Source organism: Phalacrocorax carbo, chromosome 12, assembly GCF_963921805.1.
Source record: "Phalacrocorax carbo chromosome 12, bPhaCar2.1, whole genome shotgun sequence".
Taxonomy (NCBI): Eukaryota; Metazoa; Chordata; class Aves; order Suliformes; family Phalacrocoracidae; genus Phalacrocorax; species Phalacrocorax carbo.
Genome location: NC_087524.1, coordinates 2908884 through 2930175, shown reverse-complemented (window position 1 = coordinate 2930175; position 21292 = coordinate 2908884). Strand labels below are relative to the sequence as shown.

Sequence of the window (21292 nt, the reverse complement as noted above, 5' to 3'; positions counted from 1 at the left end):
GGCTGTGCATTTTCTTCAAGTTGTGCTGTAATCAGAACAGGCTCAGCAAAGAAAAGTCCCCCAGGAGACAAGGCTGGAGCAAAGCCTGCAAGAAAGCGTCCAGGGGAAGGAGCTGACCTTCAGCTACCAGCACAGGCTGGAGAACCCACTGCCAGGGTGTTTCTAGTCTCCTCCTTCCTACCAGAGTTCTGGTCCATTCTCCTTTCCTACCTCCCAAAGCCTTGGCTGCACAACCCAAAGGGAAATGAAGCTCTGGCCAAATACCCAAAGAACTCCCTTGTGCAGATAATGCAGTGCAATAATTTAGGAATTCACTGAGATATTAACAGTTACAGTAGCAGTGATATTAGTAATATATGTCTGAAGACATATCTCAAATGTCACACAGTCTACTGTGGGCCATATCTAACTGTGTCAGAGACCTTTCAGTTTAGAAAGAATTTACATTTTTAAGAAATACAATTACTTGGAAAGTGTTATGCTGGTAACATCTGCAGTAAGAACAACTAGTGTAGGCTAAATTTAAAACCCGGATAAAGGTCTTCTAAAGAGGTGCAAAGTCCTTATTGATGCACGTTTTAGTTTTACAACTATCTGAATATGACCCCAGTTTATCACAGGAGAGACATGGATAAAAATAGAGAGGACAAATCCAGCTGTGGAAGCAATAATATTATTTAACAAAAGTATAGATAATTTACATAATGAATAATGTGAGGAATTTTTTGTCCGTACTCACAAGGAAGCTGCCAGGATGATGACACAGAACTGAATTATGCTTTGATTCTCTTCTCAAGTTCTTTTCTTTCCCTTACCCAGTCTTGTCAGATCTAGATCTCCTTATCTGACACCGCAAACGGGAAAGATCTGGCATGACACTCTGGAGTCTTAAAAGCCACAGTTCCAAAATGCCAGGCAAGGATGAGACATGTCTGAAGGGAAACTGTGACTATCCTGAGCCACATATCTAAAGTGGATGTTAACCTGTCTCCCTTGTACTTAGTTTTTGAAACATGCAACAAGGCTATCTTTCATCACGGAACAGGCAGCATATTAATAAAATGAAAATCCACCTTGTATTTGGTCAAACTATGCAGTTTGATGGGAACTGGCTTAGTACTAGTCCTAGGCACGAATGTGAGCAATATCCTCTAAACAGAGTTCACTGACTCACAGACTGTCTATTGGGGGGTTTTGAGGCTTTTAAGCAAATTTTCATACCCATATGACATTCAAATGATTCTTGATCATATCTAGGAATGGCAGTAATATACAACCACAGATCTATTCTCCTCAGCTTTTAATTGTCATTCTAGACAGTCAGAAGAAGTGGCTGAAGTGCAAAACCACCTGTTTTACTGTCTGCTACTGTTTTTTCTATGCTGACAGGCTCAATGTTGCTTCAGCCCATGCCTGTTTGGGTCTGACAAAGGTCACTGATAAGCAGCAAATTTGGCAGGAAATGGATATTATCTCTGAGGTCAGGATCAAAGTACATTAATTTTATTGAGTTCCATTAATGTTTCTGTAAAAGCAGTGCTCTCTCATTGCCATTTCTGTGAAAGCAAAGGATTTGCAAGACCTGAACTGATTCCAAAGATTTTTCCAGATTACTCCTGAATACCTGGGCCTAGAAAATCTATCATAGCACTAAAACAAGCAGAAAGAGAAGAGTTATTGTCTGTTCTTCATCATTGCTCCTAAAAATGTACTATTTGACTCAGTATTAAACCCAGAGCAAGAAGCCCCTTCAGCTTTTCAAATGAAAGCCCGCAGTAAAAAACCTCCATCAATAAAGAAATTATCTGTCATATAGCTGTTGCACTGAAAGAAAGAATAGTACCATGTTTGGGACAGAATGTATCCATTCAAAGGGAAATTCCTTCAGTTATTATCCTTCTACCAAGCAGTTCCCCTTCACTGGCCATTGAGGTCTACCTTCTGCATCCATTCTTGCCTGACTCCTGTGTTCCAAGTGGCATCTCATTCACAAGGGTCATGCAGAAGTATATGTTATGATTAAAGATACTGAAGTCCCACCTTTTGTGTCACTACGTGGCAGCATCAGTGAGCTACCCAAGCTATGGGACATGAGGATCTACTAATTCTCTCACCCACTTTTAAATAGAATTAGCCAGAAAACATCTATTTTTCCTCTACCCTTTTTGTGGGTCACTTGATGAAAAACTTCTCAGAACACGTGTTCACTCCTAGCTAGAATCTGACTCAGGGCCCCACATAACAGTGGTCCCATTTTACCTGGGGCAATCCTATTCACAACAGCAATACTAAACAAACACTATTAGTAATAATTTCTTTTTGACTGAGAAAAAAGGAGCGAGAAAAGAAAGAGAGATGAATGCACTTAAATATGGAACTGAAATGACTGGAATTTGAGCTCTAGCCCTTCATATTTTTCAGAACACTGCCATCTGCTGAGGGTGAGGGGCTTTCCCTCTCATAGACCTCAGCCCTAGAACCAACTCCGATAGAGTGTCATCAAGAAACTCTCTCATCCAACTGTTCTACTAGTTTTTCAGAAATTAATTACTGTAATTAACAAAATTTCACTAGCTGATGGCTTGGGGATACACAGGGTTGGGATGTGCCAGCAGTTATTTGCATTCCCACCTTCCATAGCGCTGGATGAACAAGCTGGTTTTATTTCAATCTCTCTGTATGTCCTTTACATGTATTCAAATATTTTTGACCAGACAGCAGATACAATATAGGCAATAGGCTTGTTCAGAGGGGGTTGTGCATGGAAGGTTTGACAAAGCAAAGCAGATTCTAAGCTGCATTGAAAGTTTATGGACCATTAGGCCTAAAAAGCCAGACTGTTCTGGTTGCTAGGTCCATTAGCAATATTTTAAACAATTTTTCAAGGGACTTCTACACTTGTGCCTTTGCAGTAAGCATTCTAGGACCAAGACACATGCGCTGCATCAGACAGGTAAAGAAACGCTTAGTTAAACTGATAGCCAAGAGCCGTTGTTGGTCTTCTATCTGTTGACTCAGTGAAGTTTGCGCTGTTCCCCCTGCCAGTATTCTAGGTAAATGTTAATACTTCCACATCTACAAAGAGTAAGCAATTCTTGGAAATGAAGCTACAGAAGAGTAGTAGACACTGTTTAGATGGCACTTCGATATGTTCAGACTCACCTGAGAGTGTCCCTCTTTGTACAGCTTTGGCAGCAACCTCACCATAACGCAGACAGCACCTGGATGTACAATGGTGCAGTCTCCCATTTCCCACCTGCAGAAAAAAGACGTGTAAGGCTTCGAATCATGATTATCATTAACAACAGCAAAGAGGGTCCAACAATGTTCCAGGAGAGTACAGCACTAAATCCTCCTAGCAGTAACCAGGCTCAGCATCTGAAACTAAGCAAACAAGACAGATGACCTGGAAGAGCTGGAAGCCTCCTCTGAGTAACAAAGGCAGGACATGACCCGCTCATGAGCTCACATCTCAGGGACCTGAACATTCAAAGATGTGCAGCAGCCTCTTTAAACAAGCTTTGCCATTGAAGGTACTTGCAGGACAGAGAACAGACAACCAGAGGGATCTCTTTGATGCATCAGCCCCAAACTAGTGTTATATTTTCTATTTTCAAGCAGCCTGTAGCTTTCATCAGACAATAACTTCAGTACATTCAACCCATAATAGCAATAAGCAAAGATGAGACAGTCTTGATGAAATCAGTACGCCACCCTCCCCTTCCAACACCAGAATCTGCCTAAACTAGTAAAACTAAGTTAAATATCCGTGCTTCTCCCCCACTTTTCATTTTTGCCATGTATCACCTTTGTACTTTCAGGCACAGGAAGGAATTGAGGCATCAGAGTTACCACAGAGAAGATCTGCTTATGCCATGATGCAGGCTAAGGGTCAGATCTATCTCGGAGATGAAGCCACAGCATAGCAATAACTCCAGTTTAGGTGCTGCAGGCTTGCCACATTCAGAGTATCATCAGCACTTCTGGGTACACCTCTGACCCGGAGCTGTGAGATGCACTGTCAAACATTTGTCCCAAACAGACCTTGTGAGAAAAGCAAAGGCAACATCTAACAGCCATAATTAGACTGAAAAGATAAAGCACAATATGCTTTATGGACTGTATAAAACAAAGCATACAGGTAAAGGAGGGAGTATAAATAAAAGCTTTTACAAGGGACCTAAAGGAGGGTAAAAAGGCTGTAATCAGCATGTTAGCCACTTCCAAAAAGGCTCATCTGAGACGACAGAGCAGCGAGTAATGTGTAGCGCACTGCCACACAGTGACAAATAATTCTTACTGCACCCTCAAGAAAGATACTTTCAAAGAAATTGCTCATTTGCAGTATTTCCTGTGTAATGAATCAAAATCAGATCTGGTGCAAACTCTTACTGCAGCAATGGCTCCAGTGTGGACACATACATGACATGGCATGAATGTGGGTGGGTTTTTAAATGTACACACTGAAAATATGCTCTCCTCCCATCTCTGCCAAAATACCCGAACCACCTTTAAAAAGAAGAATCCAGGCCCACTAGAATCAATAGGATCAAAATTCCAGTCTGTTTTCCTGCTGTGGCTGTGCTCCCCAGAACAAGTTCATTTGTATCCTAAGCCACTGTATTCAGGGACTGACTTCCCAAGCTTTCAATTCAATTCCAGCTTCCATCTCCAGCACTGTAGAAGTACATTGCCAGGCAGTATGTCCAGTTCTCCTAACACACAGTTTTCCTAAAGGCTTAGGCACTGAAGAAATATAGTTACCTCCAAAGCTTTTATAAGCCATATAATGCATAGCGAAGATAAAATGTGAGTGAACAAATATTGAATATCAGAAGACAATAATAGAAAGTGACCCTTTAAAAATAAATTAAATCATTAAATAGTAAAGACATTGCCATAACTATAAGGAGCTGTTTTCTTATTTTTGAGCACTGCCTGGCAGGTTTAGCACTTTCCAGGGTTCTTAAGAAGGAAGAACAAAGAAGGAAAATCCAAAGTCCCTACCCAGCATCAAACTACATCTCAACTTCCCTACCAGCACTGCACAGTTGCCCCTCTCTAAGAATATTATATAAGCCTTATCTCCAGCCTTCTCTGTGGTTTTCCAAGAGGCCCTCATTTTCTGGCTTGTCTTGGTACAAAAGCTGTCTCCAAGTACCAACTCCTCACTCCTGCAAATATCTCATGCCTTAGGGCTCTCCAGTCAGCCCCATGATTCCATTCCATCTACTCCACCAGTACCATGGCATGAATCCCATGTCTGCTCTGCACTGGCTACTACTTAAAGATAAGACAAATAGGACAGTTTGGGGACAAAATTAGATGCCACAAAGAACCTGAAGAGCCATTAGCACAGTAAGTCTGTGGTTTCAGCAGCTGCAGCAGCCATTCTGCTAGGGTGGGCACAAAGAGGGGCTTCCCTCCCAAAGAGAGATCAGCCTCAGTTAACACAGTTTGCAGTAAGATATCTCTAATTGCCAGGAACAAAAGGAAAAACAGAGACCCCATCAGTTACAGAAGGTGTTTCAAACATTAATGCAGGAGCAGGAACACAGAGGGCTGTTTCTCAGATGTGAATGAAAGGGTCGATTCCCTACAGCCCAGCAGCTTGCAGCATCATTGACCACTGGACAGTGAAAGGGGTTAGAATATTATCCAGTTAAAATGCTGGTTTTCCTTTGCCTCTGTCACAGGCTCCTGTAGGATGACCTCCTTTCCCTCCCTTTAGGGATCTTAAATACATGTTGCAGGATGGGGCATCACAGGCCACCTACACTCACTACATTCAAGTTCCTCCTTTGAAGCTGCATAGCCCCAGGCTGAAGCCTTCTTCCCGAGGAAGTGCAAGTGTGGAGTAGAGCTAAGAGGAAGCTGCATCAGGGGAACCACAGGCTTGCAGAAACTCTGGGAACTTGATTTCTTGTTTTTATTTTTAGAAAATTTACTGCTGGAAAAGGATACAGACTGTGTGGCCTGAAGATTGACATTTTGCCAGTACACGTTCCTCTGCTGTGTTTGCATACACTTGTCCTGGGCACTTTCCAGCCACCTCTAGCTAATATGGCTTCCTTTTGTGCCTTCACATCAGAGAATCAAAGCTAAACACTCTCCCAAACCAGACACTGTGAACTGAATAGATCCCAATTTATATGATTAATTTCTTCACAAGTGGTATTCATTCAGTTATGGCACAGCCTCACAGCCCAGCAGGCAAAACAACACAAGGACCTAGGAAGCCTCGCTTTATGTTGCGGATCTAGTAACTTGAGAAGGACAAGCCAAAGGAGAAGACAGAGCCATACCCTTCCAAGCAGGGCCACTAGTCTGCTCTTTCTCCCTTATCTTCCCTGAGCATCCCTTATACACACACTTAAGCTACAGGCTACGGACTCCTCACAGTCACCACCATCCATACACTCTTGTACATTGACCCACATTCTCCCAAATAGGGCTAGGAAGATCTACTTTGAAAAGATTATTCATTCCTCCTGAGCCACCAAGTCCTCTTCCCAGCACTGAGCCTCTAACCAGAAGCTTCCGGTATAATTTGAAGAGTGGTAAAAAGGAACAAAAGCCTCCATGACTATTTTAAAACAAGTTGCACAAGGAGCAAATTAATCTACTCCAAGTTTTTCTAGCTGCTTCAAGCAAGTACAAATACGACCAGAATCAGACTGCCTAAGTACTCAGGGAACAAAAGTTCTGCTGACTTCAGTGACACCTATGAGTGACAGACCTGACTTGGTCTTTAAGCTGGAAGATAACTGTAGAATAAGCTACAATAAGGCCTGAAGGGATCTCACAGTTATAAACTTAGCCTTTTTAAGCATAACTCCAACCAGAAACATTTTTGAGAAAAGGACTGAGAGATCCAAGATAAAGCTTGAAGGGGCAGAAGATCTCACAAGTTATGAAATACAAGTTATTCAGAATTGATTTCCAGTTGACACCTACGTTGATTTCTGGTGTAGTCTTTCCTTCCTGCAAAGGATATATATTTTGATGTAATCCCACATTATATGAGGCAGACGGCATTACTATCCCTTTTCCAATTTTCTGTATTTCAGCTGTATGAGTAAATAAGTGAGAGCATGTGCATCTGTACACATGTGCCTGGACACATACGCATGGGGCAGCATTTAAAATACATTAAAAATAAAAACTATTTCAAGTTATCAGGTGACTGGAAACAGCTTTCCACATAATTGAAAAAGTAAAACTTGATTGGGGCAGATTCAAGCCGAGACTAAACGCAAGCTTCAGGTCCCAGCAACCCTTTCCTTAGAGCCCAGCCCTGCTCCCACATTGCATGTGTCAGAACCTTCAGCACAAACTCTACAGCTCTTGGGGTTGTGTGTCCCACTTCTCCACTGAACACTTATGCCCCAGTGTTTATCACCATTTACCTTCAAAAAGAGGTGATTTCTTGTGTGCAGATGCCTGGGAGTTGGGACTGTGCCCCTGATTTGTCTGCTCTAGGCAGGTTATTTCACACCTTACCTCAGTTTACTAGCAAATAAAATGCAGATACCAGACTTATTTTATTTCCTGTAGTAAATAAAGACTTACTTCTCTTCAGAGTTTCCCCATAACCTATAGGCAGAGGCAGGTAATTTGTTGCCTGGTCTTTTGAAAGCAACAGGATGCTCTTCTTGAGTTTGGGGTCCCTTCTGATCATCTCTTGATGCCTCTCCCATCTCTGGCTTTCTCTCCTCGAAGTAGCTCTCTAGATGGAGGGTTCCTTTGACCATGTGATCAAGAAAATTCAGAATCCATATGCAGTTCTTTAGCCACATTGGGAAAGGTTCTGAAGAGCTGAAAGCTGCATCCAAGAATTCTGTAAATGTCCTTGTCTTCTCAAGGGTCAGAGGGGTTTGCCATTCCCCTTGTGTCCAGAAGCATCCAAGTGACCCAAGATCCTCTGCCATCTTTTCAAAGAGACCATTCTTCTGGAAGAAGTTGCTGTTGACAGGGTCCAGGTGCAGGGCTGCTGTTATCCCTTGAAGAGTGTAGAAAACGAGCTCCAATATGCAATTCTGTCCAACTACTGTCCACAGCCCAGATGGAGGGTCCTGCAATGCACCTTCCATGTCTGAGAGAAGGGACAAGAGTCCGTTGAATCCACTGCATGTTCTGAAAGCTGAATGGCTCTTGGGACTCTCCAGTATCCTCAGGAGTGACTACAGACATTGGCAAGAAAGGAGACAGAAGTAGTGCTTAAACAAAGGGACAAAGAAACTTTAGAATATTTTAAAATTCCAAGTTTGTACCAAGCCTCTTTCACTGAAATTTCACTCTTTGAAGAAAAAAGGAATAGTTGGTCAAAGCAAAGGTCACCACTGCACAAATTTTCTCCTCCTCCCTTCCTCCGTACTCCCAATGGGTCAAACAACCAAGATTTGAATTCACCCTCAGGAGAAACCATGGAGTCAGCCTGACTGGTAAGGAATAGTGCTCAGAGGAGTAAGCAAAGAAATATTTCCTGTGTTACATATCCTAGTCAGTTTGACTGGTAGCTTCAGACCTTTGGCTATTCTTTCATCAGTCTCAGACTCTTTCAAGAAATCTGCCTTTGCCTTAAATAAATGAAAACAGAAATTAAATTGTAAATAACCTTATACAGAAACTGAGAAGGAGGCACAGCTCTCTATAGGCAAGCCTTCCTACAGCCCTGAATACACGAGAAGCCACACTAGCCTTTTGCTTATAGGACTGAGCAGACCCTTTTCAAAAAAGCGACACAGGATGGCCCAAAGAATACTGCGAGCAGCAAGCTCTGCTCATTAAGAAAGGCAGTTATAATTCCCTTTCTCAGCAAAGCTGTTTTTAAAGTTTGCACAACACTTTGGAGGAAAAAAGCCATGAAGAGTCAGATCCCAAGATAAGTCATTAGATTTTCTTTAATGTCAATGGACTTAAAGCAGGTTTTAGGTGAATGCCACTTGACGATATTACACATGCATGAACACCACCCTATACCACTTGTAAATTTTGAATGCTATGGGCTTGCCATTTTAAAACAAATCTAGAAAAGTTATTTAAAGTTGTAGTGGTGAAAGTAAACTTAGGGAGAAAAAAGAGCTTTCAGGGAAACTGTCTTACTCTATTTGAATGTAATCCATCCCAGGTTTTGGGAATGTTCCACAATTAATTTTCTGAATATGATGCTCTTTCAGGCACCAGGGACGTTTCAGATTTGAGTCTGTACCTCTTCACATTGGAAAGGGCTAATTTTACATATAAAGTTTCCCATCAGATATCCAGAGAAAGAGGTTCACTTCACAACCTGCTGAATAGGAACAGTTTCTAACATAAATATATCTCCCTGTAACAGGACTTAGGACTGTGAGAAAGGGTTGACAGAACTGAAGAGGGAGGGGAACTCTATTACTGTCATTCAATTTTGTATTATAATGTATCAAACCAGGCAGAGACTTCTGAACAGGGAGTAAATTCAATAATTCAGAGCTGAAGTTATCAGGATGGCTTTAACACATTTCAGAGAAGGTCAACAGTAACCACATTTCCTCCAGCTCTAACTCAGTTAGAATTTAATCGCCTATGAGTTAGTATTCCTCTGTCCTGAATCTATAAAACTGATGTCTGCTGGAAACCCCCTAACTCAGTTAACGTTAACAGAATTTATTTCACATTCCATTATTTGTTATTCCTCATAATTGCCCACGTGCCACGCTGGAATACGGCAGTGCTAATTGCATTTGGGCTCAGGCTTTAACAGCTAAATATATATTAGCAAATCAATCTGAATTTGTGTGTAACACAATCACAGTCCCAAAGGATGTAGATAATAAATTCATTTGCTTACATTATGCTTTAATACAGTTATCATTTGTCAAAATTAGACACTGAAGCTGCATTTATTTTCATATTCGTTTGGACACTGTACTCAATTTTTCCACAAATATTGTTAAAGTTTACTGTTTCAAATCAAAGCTATAAACTTTGTCACTTTTTTTTAAGTAACATGGTTCTTATCACAGAAGCAGCTGCTATATTGTACTGAAAGGTGAATTCAGTTCACGCTTTGTAGAGAAGGTAGAATGAAACTGTAAATCAGTGCTTACAACACCGCTGCATTTCCATTTGATGCCTGTGATCTAAACCACACTGATTCTTTCCCCTGCCTCACTGCTTATGGATCAGACCCTCTTTAAACTCAATACAGGCTATGAATAGTTCTAATTTTTTCCTCTAAAATGCATAAGACACCTCCTTTCCATCATCTCACTTTTTTTTTTCCATGACACTGGTGTATGCAAGAGATGACAAAATTAAAGATAACAAAGTTTCAACCTTGGAAACTTATCAGAATCAAGCTGTTCATCTCATGCCAACCCTGCTCCTCCCAGTCTTACTCCTTTACCTCTTCTTACATCCTCCCTGCACATCTCCTCCACTTTCACTCACATTTGTTTCTCCTTTATCTGTCACATTACATAGAACTGCTCATACAGCTGTGCCCTCACCATTTCCGTTTCTCTGCCCTGCATTACTATTTAAGTCTTCAAAATACTTCACAATCTGATACTGAGTGAAGGTGCCAATCACACACACACTGCTAAAAATCAAAGCCCTGAATTTACCAGAATCAGTAACTGGCCCATGGTTCTTTTTTCTTCTGCACTTACCTTCTTGGAAAAAACACAGGGCTAGGGGTGAGATTAAGAGCAGTTTGCAACAAGCCAAGCAGTTGCCAAGAAAGCAACAACCAAGTGGGAAGGCACATTAATTACCTTCAGAAGATCTAGCTTCAGATTTAGTTCCCCTTGAGTAGAAGAACAGAGGGCCCCAATAATAATGCTCATATATTCTTCATAGTTGATGACTGACAGCTGCTCCAAGATGCTGAGAGTAGCACTCCTATAGCACTCATCATCCAAAAATATCTTGATATACGGTACCATTCCGTAGTCCTTAAGAACAACTGGGGACAAATATGGTGACATTTGTTAGTTAAACTAATATTTATTTGTAGTTTTCACATGCCAATTTGCAGTGTTGGTGTGAAGTGTCACACTTCTACAAATACGGCAGGAGAGGCAAGAAGAGCTGGTTAAGCTAAAGATGACACAAACTGAACAGCACAGGAGCAACTAGGGATAAAATGACTGGATGACCATGGATTCCAATCATCAGAGATGACAGATTCCCAATACAATAATGACTGAAAAGGAAAAGGCTCCTCATTAGTTTTCAGCTTAAATATCTCTAGTTTATGAAGTGGACTGCTGGATAGTTTGAGATAATATTTTTGCACTGTGTAAGATGCTGCAAACATGATGATTCTAGGATTCAAGAGTAAATTAAGTGAGTGGATTCCAGTATCTAGAAAAGTTCACTTCTGTATTACTATTTTTCACAAGATTTCCAACCCATACGCCTCTTAGGTATGCCAATACTAAATGTATGAGTGTTGCTCAGCATGTGTCTGATCCCATCAAGATTTCAAATAATTGATAACATGGTAGAAAATCTGGATAAACAAACAATACACAAAACTCATACACAGTTTCATTTTCCACAAGGAAAGTTTGTGTTTTCTATGCAAATGCTTCAGGGGTATCCACATGGATAAGGGAAGCAGGGTGACTACTGGGATAATGCTCACTATGCAGGATGAGAACAACTCTATCACATTTCTTCCTGGTGTAATTCTGTTATCCCTACACTTCTAGCTTTTGCCCTCCACTTCTTAAAGCACAAAAGTTGGAAAATTTGTTGCTGCTCCTTAAGAGGCATTGCAGCCACTTACCACCAAATACCACAAAGGTAATGCAGTCATATGTCATGTCTTACCAGTGTTCCTCACAGACCCCTCTGTAAGGGCAGCCACCATCTTCAGCATCACAGCATTTAACTCCTTCTCAGTGCCTTCTTCCAGGCCAGGCAGATGGGTTCCAGCTGTCCATATATTAGAAGTCATAATACAGTTTATACAAGACATAGTTAACTGCAGCTAAAATACATTAAACCAAAAAGGAAAACCCATTTTCCATCAAATTCTAGTTTTCTCTTAAGTATTACTTACAGGCTACTTGAACCCTGAAATAAGCAACAAAATACAGACAGGGCATTATCTAGTCATCAGTCTAGTCTGGGATTGGGAAACACAGGTCTGATTCTATGCTCTGCAGCCCAGATCTCCAGCATAACCATAGGTAATACTGGTTACAGAGGTGTTTCCTCTTCCCAACTGATGTAGAGTTACATGCTTAGTGATACCTGGTAAGAACACACACAAATAAAAGAATATTACAGATTATGAGCTATGAAATTGTAAAATATTATAGTAGCAGGGAGTACTTAAATGCCTAAACTAAAAACGAAGAGGAGAAACCCTCTGCATGTTCAAAGGCAAGTATTTCCAGGATCAGACAGCATAAGGTGGGTTATTTTTAGATCTAAAAGTCTTGAAGTTTGCAGGCTAAACTTCTGGAAGCTGAAAGAGCAAAGTAGTGATCATTTCATGCTGTGTCTTCCTACCTGCCCTCCTCCATCCACGTGTCTCAATTTACAAAATACATAGCCATTCAACAAAGTTTAGATCACTTAGCGATCTAAGGCAGTGATATTAATGCAAAGACAGAAGAAAGCCCCGATGCACCAGCTCATAATCAAAGGTACGTTTTCTTGGTATTTATCTTTACAATCCTTATCTCAGTGCTCTTGCACAAAACTCTTGTTCTCTGATAGAAAGAATACCAATCTAAGTGTCCTTGCAGGTAACGGACGTCTGCACTCCAGAACTTCTGTTACAATTCATAAACTTTCTGTTGCTTGAAATAAATGCGTATAAATAATTCAATTGTTCTTGCTGCATCAGAAGTGATACCTACTACTTTGGTTCCCTTCTGCTTTTTTAAACAACTATTACTGAAATTTAGAGGTATTTCCCAATTCATAAGCACAGAAAAATGCTATCATGCATTTTTTTTCCTTTAAAATAGCAGGTATAAACTTTTAAATAGGTGAGTCTCTCCCCTAAGTCAGCTGTATCCCACAGTTACCACACCAGGACTATTATCTTCCTGTTTTCATAACAGGAGGTAACTATATCAGAGGGCAATGGGTGGTAGTAATTGTGGATAATATATGGCCAAAATTCAAGAAACTGTTTTCCATCATCAGTCCTCAGGATTAAATGTTATTTTCTGAGGAACTAAGCACTGTGGAAAACTCTTTCTTCCTCTACTCTCAAGCTGGCATTCTAGAGAACCCCAAATTGAGACCTGTTTAAAAGGGTGGGCTGAATGGTACCCTCCAGAAAAATTCATCGTATACTGGTGAAGAATAGCCCAGAACTGTTTGGCTAGTGAACAGAATGATAATCAGCTAAGATTTCAGAGAGGACTCAGCTTAGTATGTCATAAACTTGGGCCATTTGTCTTGCAGACAAAATCCAGCTACCCAGTATATAAAATTTATAAATTGGCTGTATAGATTCATCCATCCCTATTGATCTGCCTACTTCAACAGCCATTATGAATGACATTACGTTGTACCTGACTTCCTCAGGATTTTGGCTTGCTTCCTCAGAAGTGCCAGCAGTAGGCCTAAAAGCCCAGAGTCACGGAATATGTCACTGAATAACACGTCCTTCTTGGTCATGCTGAGAAGGCACCGGAGAGCTGTTAAGGTGCAGAATGGCACCATGTTTTCCTTTATCAAATACTGAACCTTCTTCAAAATTTCATGGGGGACATAGGACAGGTCTAGCACTATGGACTCCACCAGTCTGAAGAACTGGACTTGGACTGGGTGTGGTTTGAAATGGATTATGTCAGTAAACTGGTTGATAGGTTGTAGTGTCCATTCCAGAAGAAAGAAGTTCACTGTGTCCCAGGCCCAGATGGTACCAATTGCTGCCAAGACTCTTCTGCACAGGTGCTCATCATTACTTTTCTGGAAAATGGACTGCAACACCTGAAAAGCCTGGAGGTTTTTCACTGTCATTCCTGTGGGATAAAACCAAGTGAAATCATTTTTACATCAAGGCTATTTAAGACTGCAAGCACCATAACTATAATGTTAAATCATGTCTGAGGGTGGAAATAGGAGTCACAGACATGAGGGTTATGATTAGGTGGCATGTTCTCAACCTTGGATCAGACCCTACAGCTGACACGGTTAGTCCAGTTTGATGTAGGTAGCATTGAGGCTCCTGCAGCGTTAAGCACATAGATCAGAAGATGCTATCTCATACTTCTTCATCTTAAGACATGTAATGAGTAGCGCTTCATTTTTCTATGACCTGCCTGCATAGCCACATAGAGAAATATATACACACTATACCAGAAGACCGCGTCTGTTCAAAATCAAAGTGCGGTAATTGCGGGTGTACAATATTGCCAGAAACTTTCAGTTCAGTTTTTCCACAGGTTGTAAGGCAAGTCAGCATGTCCAAGATCTCATCCAGATAGGGGTCTCCTTCATTTTGCTGCAACCCATCACATCTAGGAACAAAACTTAGGACAGTCATATATTCATGCGTTTAATACAAACATTTTATATATATCACCAGGTACTGAGCACACAGGAGCTACCCATTTTACTCCCCACTCCTCCCCACTCTATTTTACTGTTTTTGTCTGATTTCTGTGACTTGTTTAACCATCTTGCAAACAGTAACTCCACACCATGGTGGCACATTCTGAATCAGAACAAAACTTAAAAACTGAAGAAGAAAACTGAAGTGACACTGTAAGAGTCTTCTGAAGAAAAGGAAGATAAATGTTGGAGTTTAGTCCAGTTACATGTACTTTTTTTTTTTAAAGTAATTCTTTCCAAAAGAATGCCTCTTTTGGGGAGTAAAAACTTAAATTTTGTGAGAGATCAAAGAATTAAACCAAACTCTTCGCATTAAAAGGGAGGTCTATGGTTGGTAAGGTAAGGGACTTGCTAACTGAGATAAATGACAGAAAAATCTCAGCCTTTAGGAAGGGAAAAATATTGTATTGCCTGAGCTTTGTGAGTCAGACATGAAGCCTCTCCTATGTAAGGAAACAGTTTGAACTGTAACCCTGGGTTTGCCATAGTTTAGTCTAAAGTGAGAGCCTGTCAAAGGGCAGATAAACAGCTGTTTATCATGTCATCCCATTTTGTACTGCTTAGAGGGGTCAGTTCTTAAAGGAAAGCTGCAGCATTTGGGCATGGGTCAGTGGCATGGCAATAGACAGATCCTGGAAGTTAGGAAGATCTCAGAAGAAAAATAAATATGTTCTGTTTTATTCAAATCAAGAAAACAAAAAAGGTGGGGGGGACCAGGACAAATGCTGCTGTCTGTTTTGGTAGGAAAGAGTGCTATCAGCAAGATTCTTTTCAGCTGAAAAAGAAATTCCGAACATCAGAGAAGAGAAAACGTGGTCACACAGAACATTCAGGAAAGAATCTCTCGGTCTATTCCTTTCTGCCAGCATATGCTGAGAAGGGAGACTAACCTGAAGCCCTGAACACCTGTATGCTATTTCTGTCTCTCCAGCCTAATTGCATCAGTTAAAAAGGATGGGGGCAGTCACAGCCCTTATGGTAAAGACTAGGTGTTTCTGCCCTTCTCTGGCTAGAATGTAATCAGAAATATACATCTCGACACAGATTATTTGTATGGGAAAGCTAGACAATCTATGGTAACTAAAGAAAATATAGTCAGAAAAAGACAAAACTTTTTCCAATTGTAGGTTAATAATTTTGTGCCATGCAAAAAACATCAGAAATCATACCCACCTATGGACATCTTCAGATTTATGATTCAAATTACAATCCGCTAGATCTAAATTACAAAATACCTCCCTTCAGTCTAGCACATTCGTCAGGGACCAAAGTTCTTGGAAGTGTTGGAGAAGCACAAGAAAAGGCAAAGTCAGAATGGAAACAACAATAGATTGAGAACATCTGGAAATGCTCTCTTTATATAATATTAAAGAAAACCAGAACAAAGCTCCTAAGTGCTTCTGGGGAGGTGGTACAGTGCACTGTTTTGACATAGCAAAACTCAGAGCCTGGTTAGACAATGCAAGGAGACAAGGAGAGTAGAAGATTCTACTTCGTACCTCTGATTAGGATAACTAGTGGGGATTTGTCCCGATATGTTCGTATTCATCTCAGTTCTGAAGAACGTAACCATTTCAGGTATAAGTTTGGGCAGGTTTCTTTGTTCGTTTTCTGCACAGCAAGGAGATCAGCTTTCCCTCCCTAGCTGACTGCATTCCTGGATCAGGAGCTCACCTTAACCGAGACAAATGTCCCTGACCTACATCCCCTCTAATACTAATTGATGAAGAGCCTCTGTCTTGTGTCCAGTAAGTCCCTATCCCACCTGTAGACAAATTTCTCCTACCGTTAACTTCCGTTATGGTTGCAGTAGAAGTTATGTACTGCTTCCCTTCCTAAAACAGCAACAGAAGACCCATATCGGGGTCTTTATTACTGGCTTTGCATCCACACAGGATTACCTACATGATTCATATTTTACAACAGACCACCACGTGTTCTGAAAATGAAGTTTTACCATCCTCTAGAAGCCCACTAAAAACCCCTCTACTTACCTGAGTAAAATTTTTAGCAGGAGTTGGTAGCCATCATTATTTTCAAACTCTGTTAATAAAGCTGATGATATGGGATAAGAATCTTTCACAAAGCACAAGACAATACTAGCAGCTTCACACACATCACAAGCAGGTAGGGTATCAGCCAGTTTAAAGAGATTCTGAACAGCTATTTTGATGCAGTCCACAGCTGTTGGGGGAAAAAAATATAGCAGGTATTTAAGAACTGACAGTCAAACAAGTTCAAAGTTACACAAAAATTGAACAAGCTTGAAAAGTTATTTCCCAGCAAAATAGGAGGCTGTTAACTCTTGTTCTAGAAAGAGACGACAAGAGGATATATGAACATCACACTCATCTCAGAGGCTACATGAAGAACATTTCTGGTTTTATAGTATGCTCATGTTTCTTTGCTTAAACCTCATAAGCTGATTCAATTTCAGGAGTATAAACTTCCAACCCATGTACTCACCAAAATTCATATACAGTGAATCCAGCTAAGTACAAGGTAAGTTGAGGCGGACATATTTAATTGTCTTATACTAAGTCAATCACACATTCTCTGCAGAGTTCACAGATTAATTCTTTGCTCAATGAGGCATATGTAATGGGGTAGACACATCTTGCTCTGAGCAATGAAGCCTAGTTTTCTTGTCTAATCTGATGGCCAGACCTTCCAGGACAGTTTCAAAATGTCTCTTAGCACAAATGGACTCTTATCACTATTGTTCCTTAGGCTTTCAATCTCACTGAGGAAGCCAAACTTTTGTTTTAAAAAATAAATGTACCTATATGCAGTTACCCCATGACAAGGAATACTGACAGTAAAGGGTGGATTATAATTTTTTTTTTCCTTCTAAAATTGAGACTCATGGCCTTTGCACTTCTTAATTACAAAAAAAAAAAAAAATTCTTACTCTAATGAAGCCTAGGAAGAAACGAGGATGTAACTCAACCAATCATGATGCTGTCCCAAAAGATAACGTTCCTCTGGCAGTGTCCTCAACCTTGTATTTAGAGTGTGCATGAGCCTTAGTGTCACACATTGAGTCACACAAATTAACAATACCATAATACATCTTGTCCTTGCCTACATTGGTGTGATCAGATAGGATTGGCTCTTCCCTGTATTTTCATGTCTTGTGTAGAAAAAACTTCAGTTCCCAGAGGGCTATCAGTACGAAATAAAGCTCCTGTCTAGAAAGCCAAGAGCCCACACTTTGCAGCTGACTGACTACCAGATGATGTAGAAATAAAAATCTATCCCAGGAAGACTCTTCTTGAGAATTGATTCTCAGTGGAGCTATGAGGAAAGGAGAAGCCAGATTACTAAACCAAACCTTGTAGGTAGACAATGCTGGTTTTGGTCTGACCCTTTGAAATTGTTCTCAGCACATGGCCCGTAGGTACTTTCCATGAGTGGTTACACTGGTCCCAGAGGGAAGCAGTTGCTATAATTAATGACTGAAGCTTATCAGCTGCCAGAAGTTCCTCTACACCTTGTTCCTCTCTGTACATGTTAAGCATTATCTGAAAAGCAAACAAACATCACATACAATAAACACCTCTACACATATCTGGGAGATTAAGAAAAATCCACTGGGGAAGGAGCAGGGGCTATAGTTTATACTACTGCCGAGAGGAAGGATGCAGTGAAATGAACAAGTAAAACTACCACTAGGATATTCCTAATGGATTCTTCCCCACTTACAAAGTCATGTGTTTTGTTTAACAAAAAAAGACATATAGTAGCATCATCTCAGATTGTTTTATACTGCTCCTGCTGCTTGTTCAATGGTTTTCAGTCCAAATTTACTCCCTTTTTTGGCAGTTTCAATCAATCACCAGCTAAAAGCCTAAGTGAACACCTGACTACTCAGGGCAAACGAACCCCCAGAGCCACATCTCACCTTAACAAGCATTTCCTGAGTTTGAATGTCATCCTCACTTGCCTCTCCATCATCACTGGCTTTCTTCAGAGGACAAGTAAAGAAAAGGTACAGGCACTGCATCAGAGCAGCTGGAAGGCCAGATCCAATGATGTTCCACATAGTTCTCTAAGTAAGGAAAATAAAAATCAGCCCCTCCAGAAGCTGCCCACAGTTTCCTTGTGTTTCTACACACTGATTGTGGTCGTGGCAGATGAAAGAGCTACTGGAGTGTTTTGTCCTTACAAGTGCTCTAGGGCACACCAGCATGGCAGTCACACAGCATGGCTGCACAAAAACACCTGGCAGAAGTAAACACACTGACTGCGTGTTGCTATAGCTGTTCCCAGGACTTCTCACTCCAGCTGAACTCCAGCTTTGACAGAGGTACTTTCTACGTTCTGCAGAAGGAGACCTATAGTCGATAAAGCACACAACCTGCAAATTAACTAGCAGCTAAAATAGCAGTAAGTCCAGGAGCAGACAGTGCCCCCTGTATTGTTAGTTCGCAGGACACCTGCGGCTACAGAGGCCTGATATGTTAAAAGCATGAATTCTCCACTCCCTCCTTGACCCACCATAGCAGCACTTTAGCTGTAATGCCCTTCCTTTTGTAACATTGAATAACTGCACGCACACTTCTAATTATAGCTTTTAGAAATACAAGAGGCACTGTTTCTCCACAGTGTTTCTCAACACTTAGTTTCTTTCCATGTTTACTACGGCAGTGTACAACTTAGAGAAGTCCCAGTGTGCCTGCTGGGCACATGATAATAAAACCAAAAATCAGCAGCAAATTAAACAGAAAAGTGAGGTTTGTGGTATGAAGTTTTGCGAGTGTGTGCGCTACAAAAAATGGTAATGTCTTAAATCTGTGAAAAAAAAACCAAACCTCATCAGAAACTTCATGCTCTAACAATATATAATTTTATAGAGCACCTTATGACACAGACCATGTCCACTAGAAGCTGACAGTAAGATTTTATTTTCACATATCTGAAAAAGGGTTGAGACAAACTGCTCAGCTCAATGTCAGGCATCCCTGATGCCCATCAGGGTGTACTGATTAGACCAGTCTGCATACAGGATGGCTGTACAAGTAGAGTTTGTGAAATGCTTTGAAATGCTTCGAAGTGAGAGGATATGAGGATGGAAAATCCAACCATTACATTACCAGACAGACAGGTCCTTACTAGTCATCTTTTTGATATGTAAGCTGGAGTGACAAAAAAAATGTTTAAAAGCAGTGATACGTAAGTGGGTGGTGGAGATAAATCAAAGGAGCACTAGAAAAAAACAGGTGCCTGATGATCAAAACAAAAAGGGTATCTGAAAGCACTGAGCACTTACTTCCCTCTTTTAGAAAAGCCTGGACTGTAAACCTGGTAGTGTGTCCTCTATCTGACTGTATACCATGGGCATGCTGAAGCACAAAGCAGCGGGGATAACAAACATTATGAGACTTACGTGTTCCACTGTTGGGGTGGCTACCCAGCTTCTCTGAAATAAAAAGGAAAAACCAAAACAAGACAAAACAAAAAAGAAACCCTTTGTAGTCATTTCTCTTACCAAGTCAGTCTGTGAGAGCACATACACCGATTTCAGGAGCAAACGGCCATCTCCTGCTTCCCCTTTTCGTTGTAGCAATTGCTCCAAAGCCAGACGAGCTTCCTCTGTTACCATAAAAACATCAAACTTTAAATCCTTCATGAAAGATGAATATGCTGCATTGATCCTTTCTTAACAGATCTGACAAATTTAACAAAATCACAGCAGCACAAGTCCACTGAAGTGCATAGAAGGACATAAAAGGATTTTCATCCAGCATCACGCTCAGGTCGGTTCATGTAAACTACATGTTTCAAACGGACGATCTTCACTGGAAATACCAGCTCAGTTCAGGAAGTCTGCCAGCTGATCAGTGCAAAGAATGTGCAGCGGCCACCAGGAAAGCTGTGTGTGGCTAGCAGTATTTTTCTCATTAAAGAAAGCTCCTCAGAATAGCGTGTAGCCTTCTCTTTTACTGCATAGCTGCACTGTTATACGTTTCCAGCTACAAAAGTTCCAAAACCAAGGTCAGCACAACATACAAGGGCAGATCTTCAGTGCAATCATCCAAAACCAGTGCTAGCTCACACCTACTAAAAGATCTGCTGTGCTACACTTAGCATTTTCCTGTTCCCCCTTTATTTCCCTCAAGGTAAGCACAGAGGAAGGCTGAATGACAGCCTATTCCCAGAGTAAGTGGAGCCAGTGGATATGGTATGGGATCATTACCTGCAGGTTTGCCATTGAGGTTCCTCTTAATTTCTTTTGTCAGGAGCTTGGAAACCTCACTGGCTAACAGCTGAATGTTGGGGAATACAATTACTCCATCAGACTCTTCCCAGGCCTGAAATTCAAGTGTTACTGTTAAGGCTTTCTGATAGAGCATGTCTTTGGAAGATTGAGAAGTGCTAATAAATATAAGCAAACAAACATAAAGCTAACATTCCCCTGCAAAAGTCCCTCCCCAGCCAGTGTAGTCCACTACGCAGTATTTGCCAGACAGGCAGGAGCCCGACACTACAGACACAGAAAATCAACCTGGAACTACCTTTTGAATCACATAATGCACCTACTAGAGAGCTGTTACATTATTTTCTCCATTGAATCCAACAAAAACACTGTAAATGTTTGTCATAGCCCCTGTGCCACTAATTATTTGTATCAAAAAGCACGTTAGTCCCTTTTGAAATACAACATAAACACCCTGTACCCTGAAGAGGTTACAGCTACAGTTGTCCAAGGATTTTTCAG

The 21292-nt window shown here is 40.9% G+C and overlaps 1 protein-coding gene across 1 annotated transcript in view; it reads right to left on the bottom strand.

Moving 5' to 3' along the window:
* Nucleotides 1-21292, bottom strand: part of WDFY4 (WDFY family member 4) — a 144442-nt gene that overhangs the window by 110877 nt on the left and 12273 nt on the right. The window contains exons 3-13 of the mRNA XM_064463735.1: nucleotides 20771-20885; nucleotides 20063-20166; nucleotides 18476-18622; nucleotides 17906-18095; nucleotides 16566-16755; nucleotides 14317-14477; nucleotides 13527-13979; nucleotides 11821-11925; nucleotides 10758-10948; nucleotides 7573-8183; nucleotides 3163-3256 (exon numbers count right to left, since the gene is read on the bottom strand). Of these exons, the coding sequence (XP_064319805.1) occupies nucleotides 3163-3256; nucleotides 7573-8183; nucleotides 10758-10948; nucleotides 11821-11925; nucleotides 13527-13979; nucleotides 14317-14477; nucleotides 16566-16755; nucleotides 17906-18095; nucleotides 18476-18622; nucleotides 20063-20166; nucleotides 20771-20885 (2361 nt within the window). The remainder of the gene's footprint in view (nucleotides 1-3162; nucleotides 3257-7572; nucleotides 8184-10757; nucleotides 10949-11820; nucleotides 11926-13526; nucleotides 13980-14316; nucleotides 14478-16565; nucleotides 16756-17905; nucleotides 18096-18475; nucleotides 18623-20062; nucleotides 20167-20770; nucleotides 20886-21292) is intronic.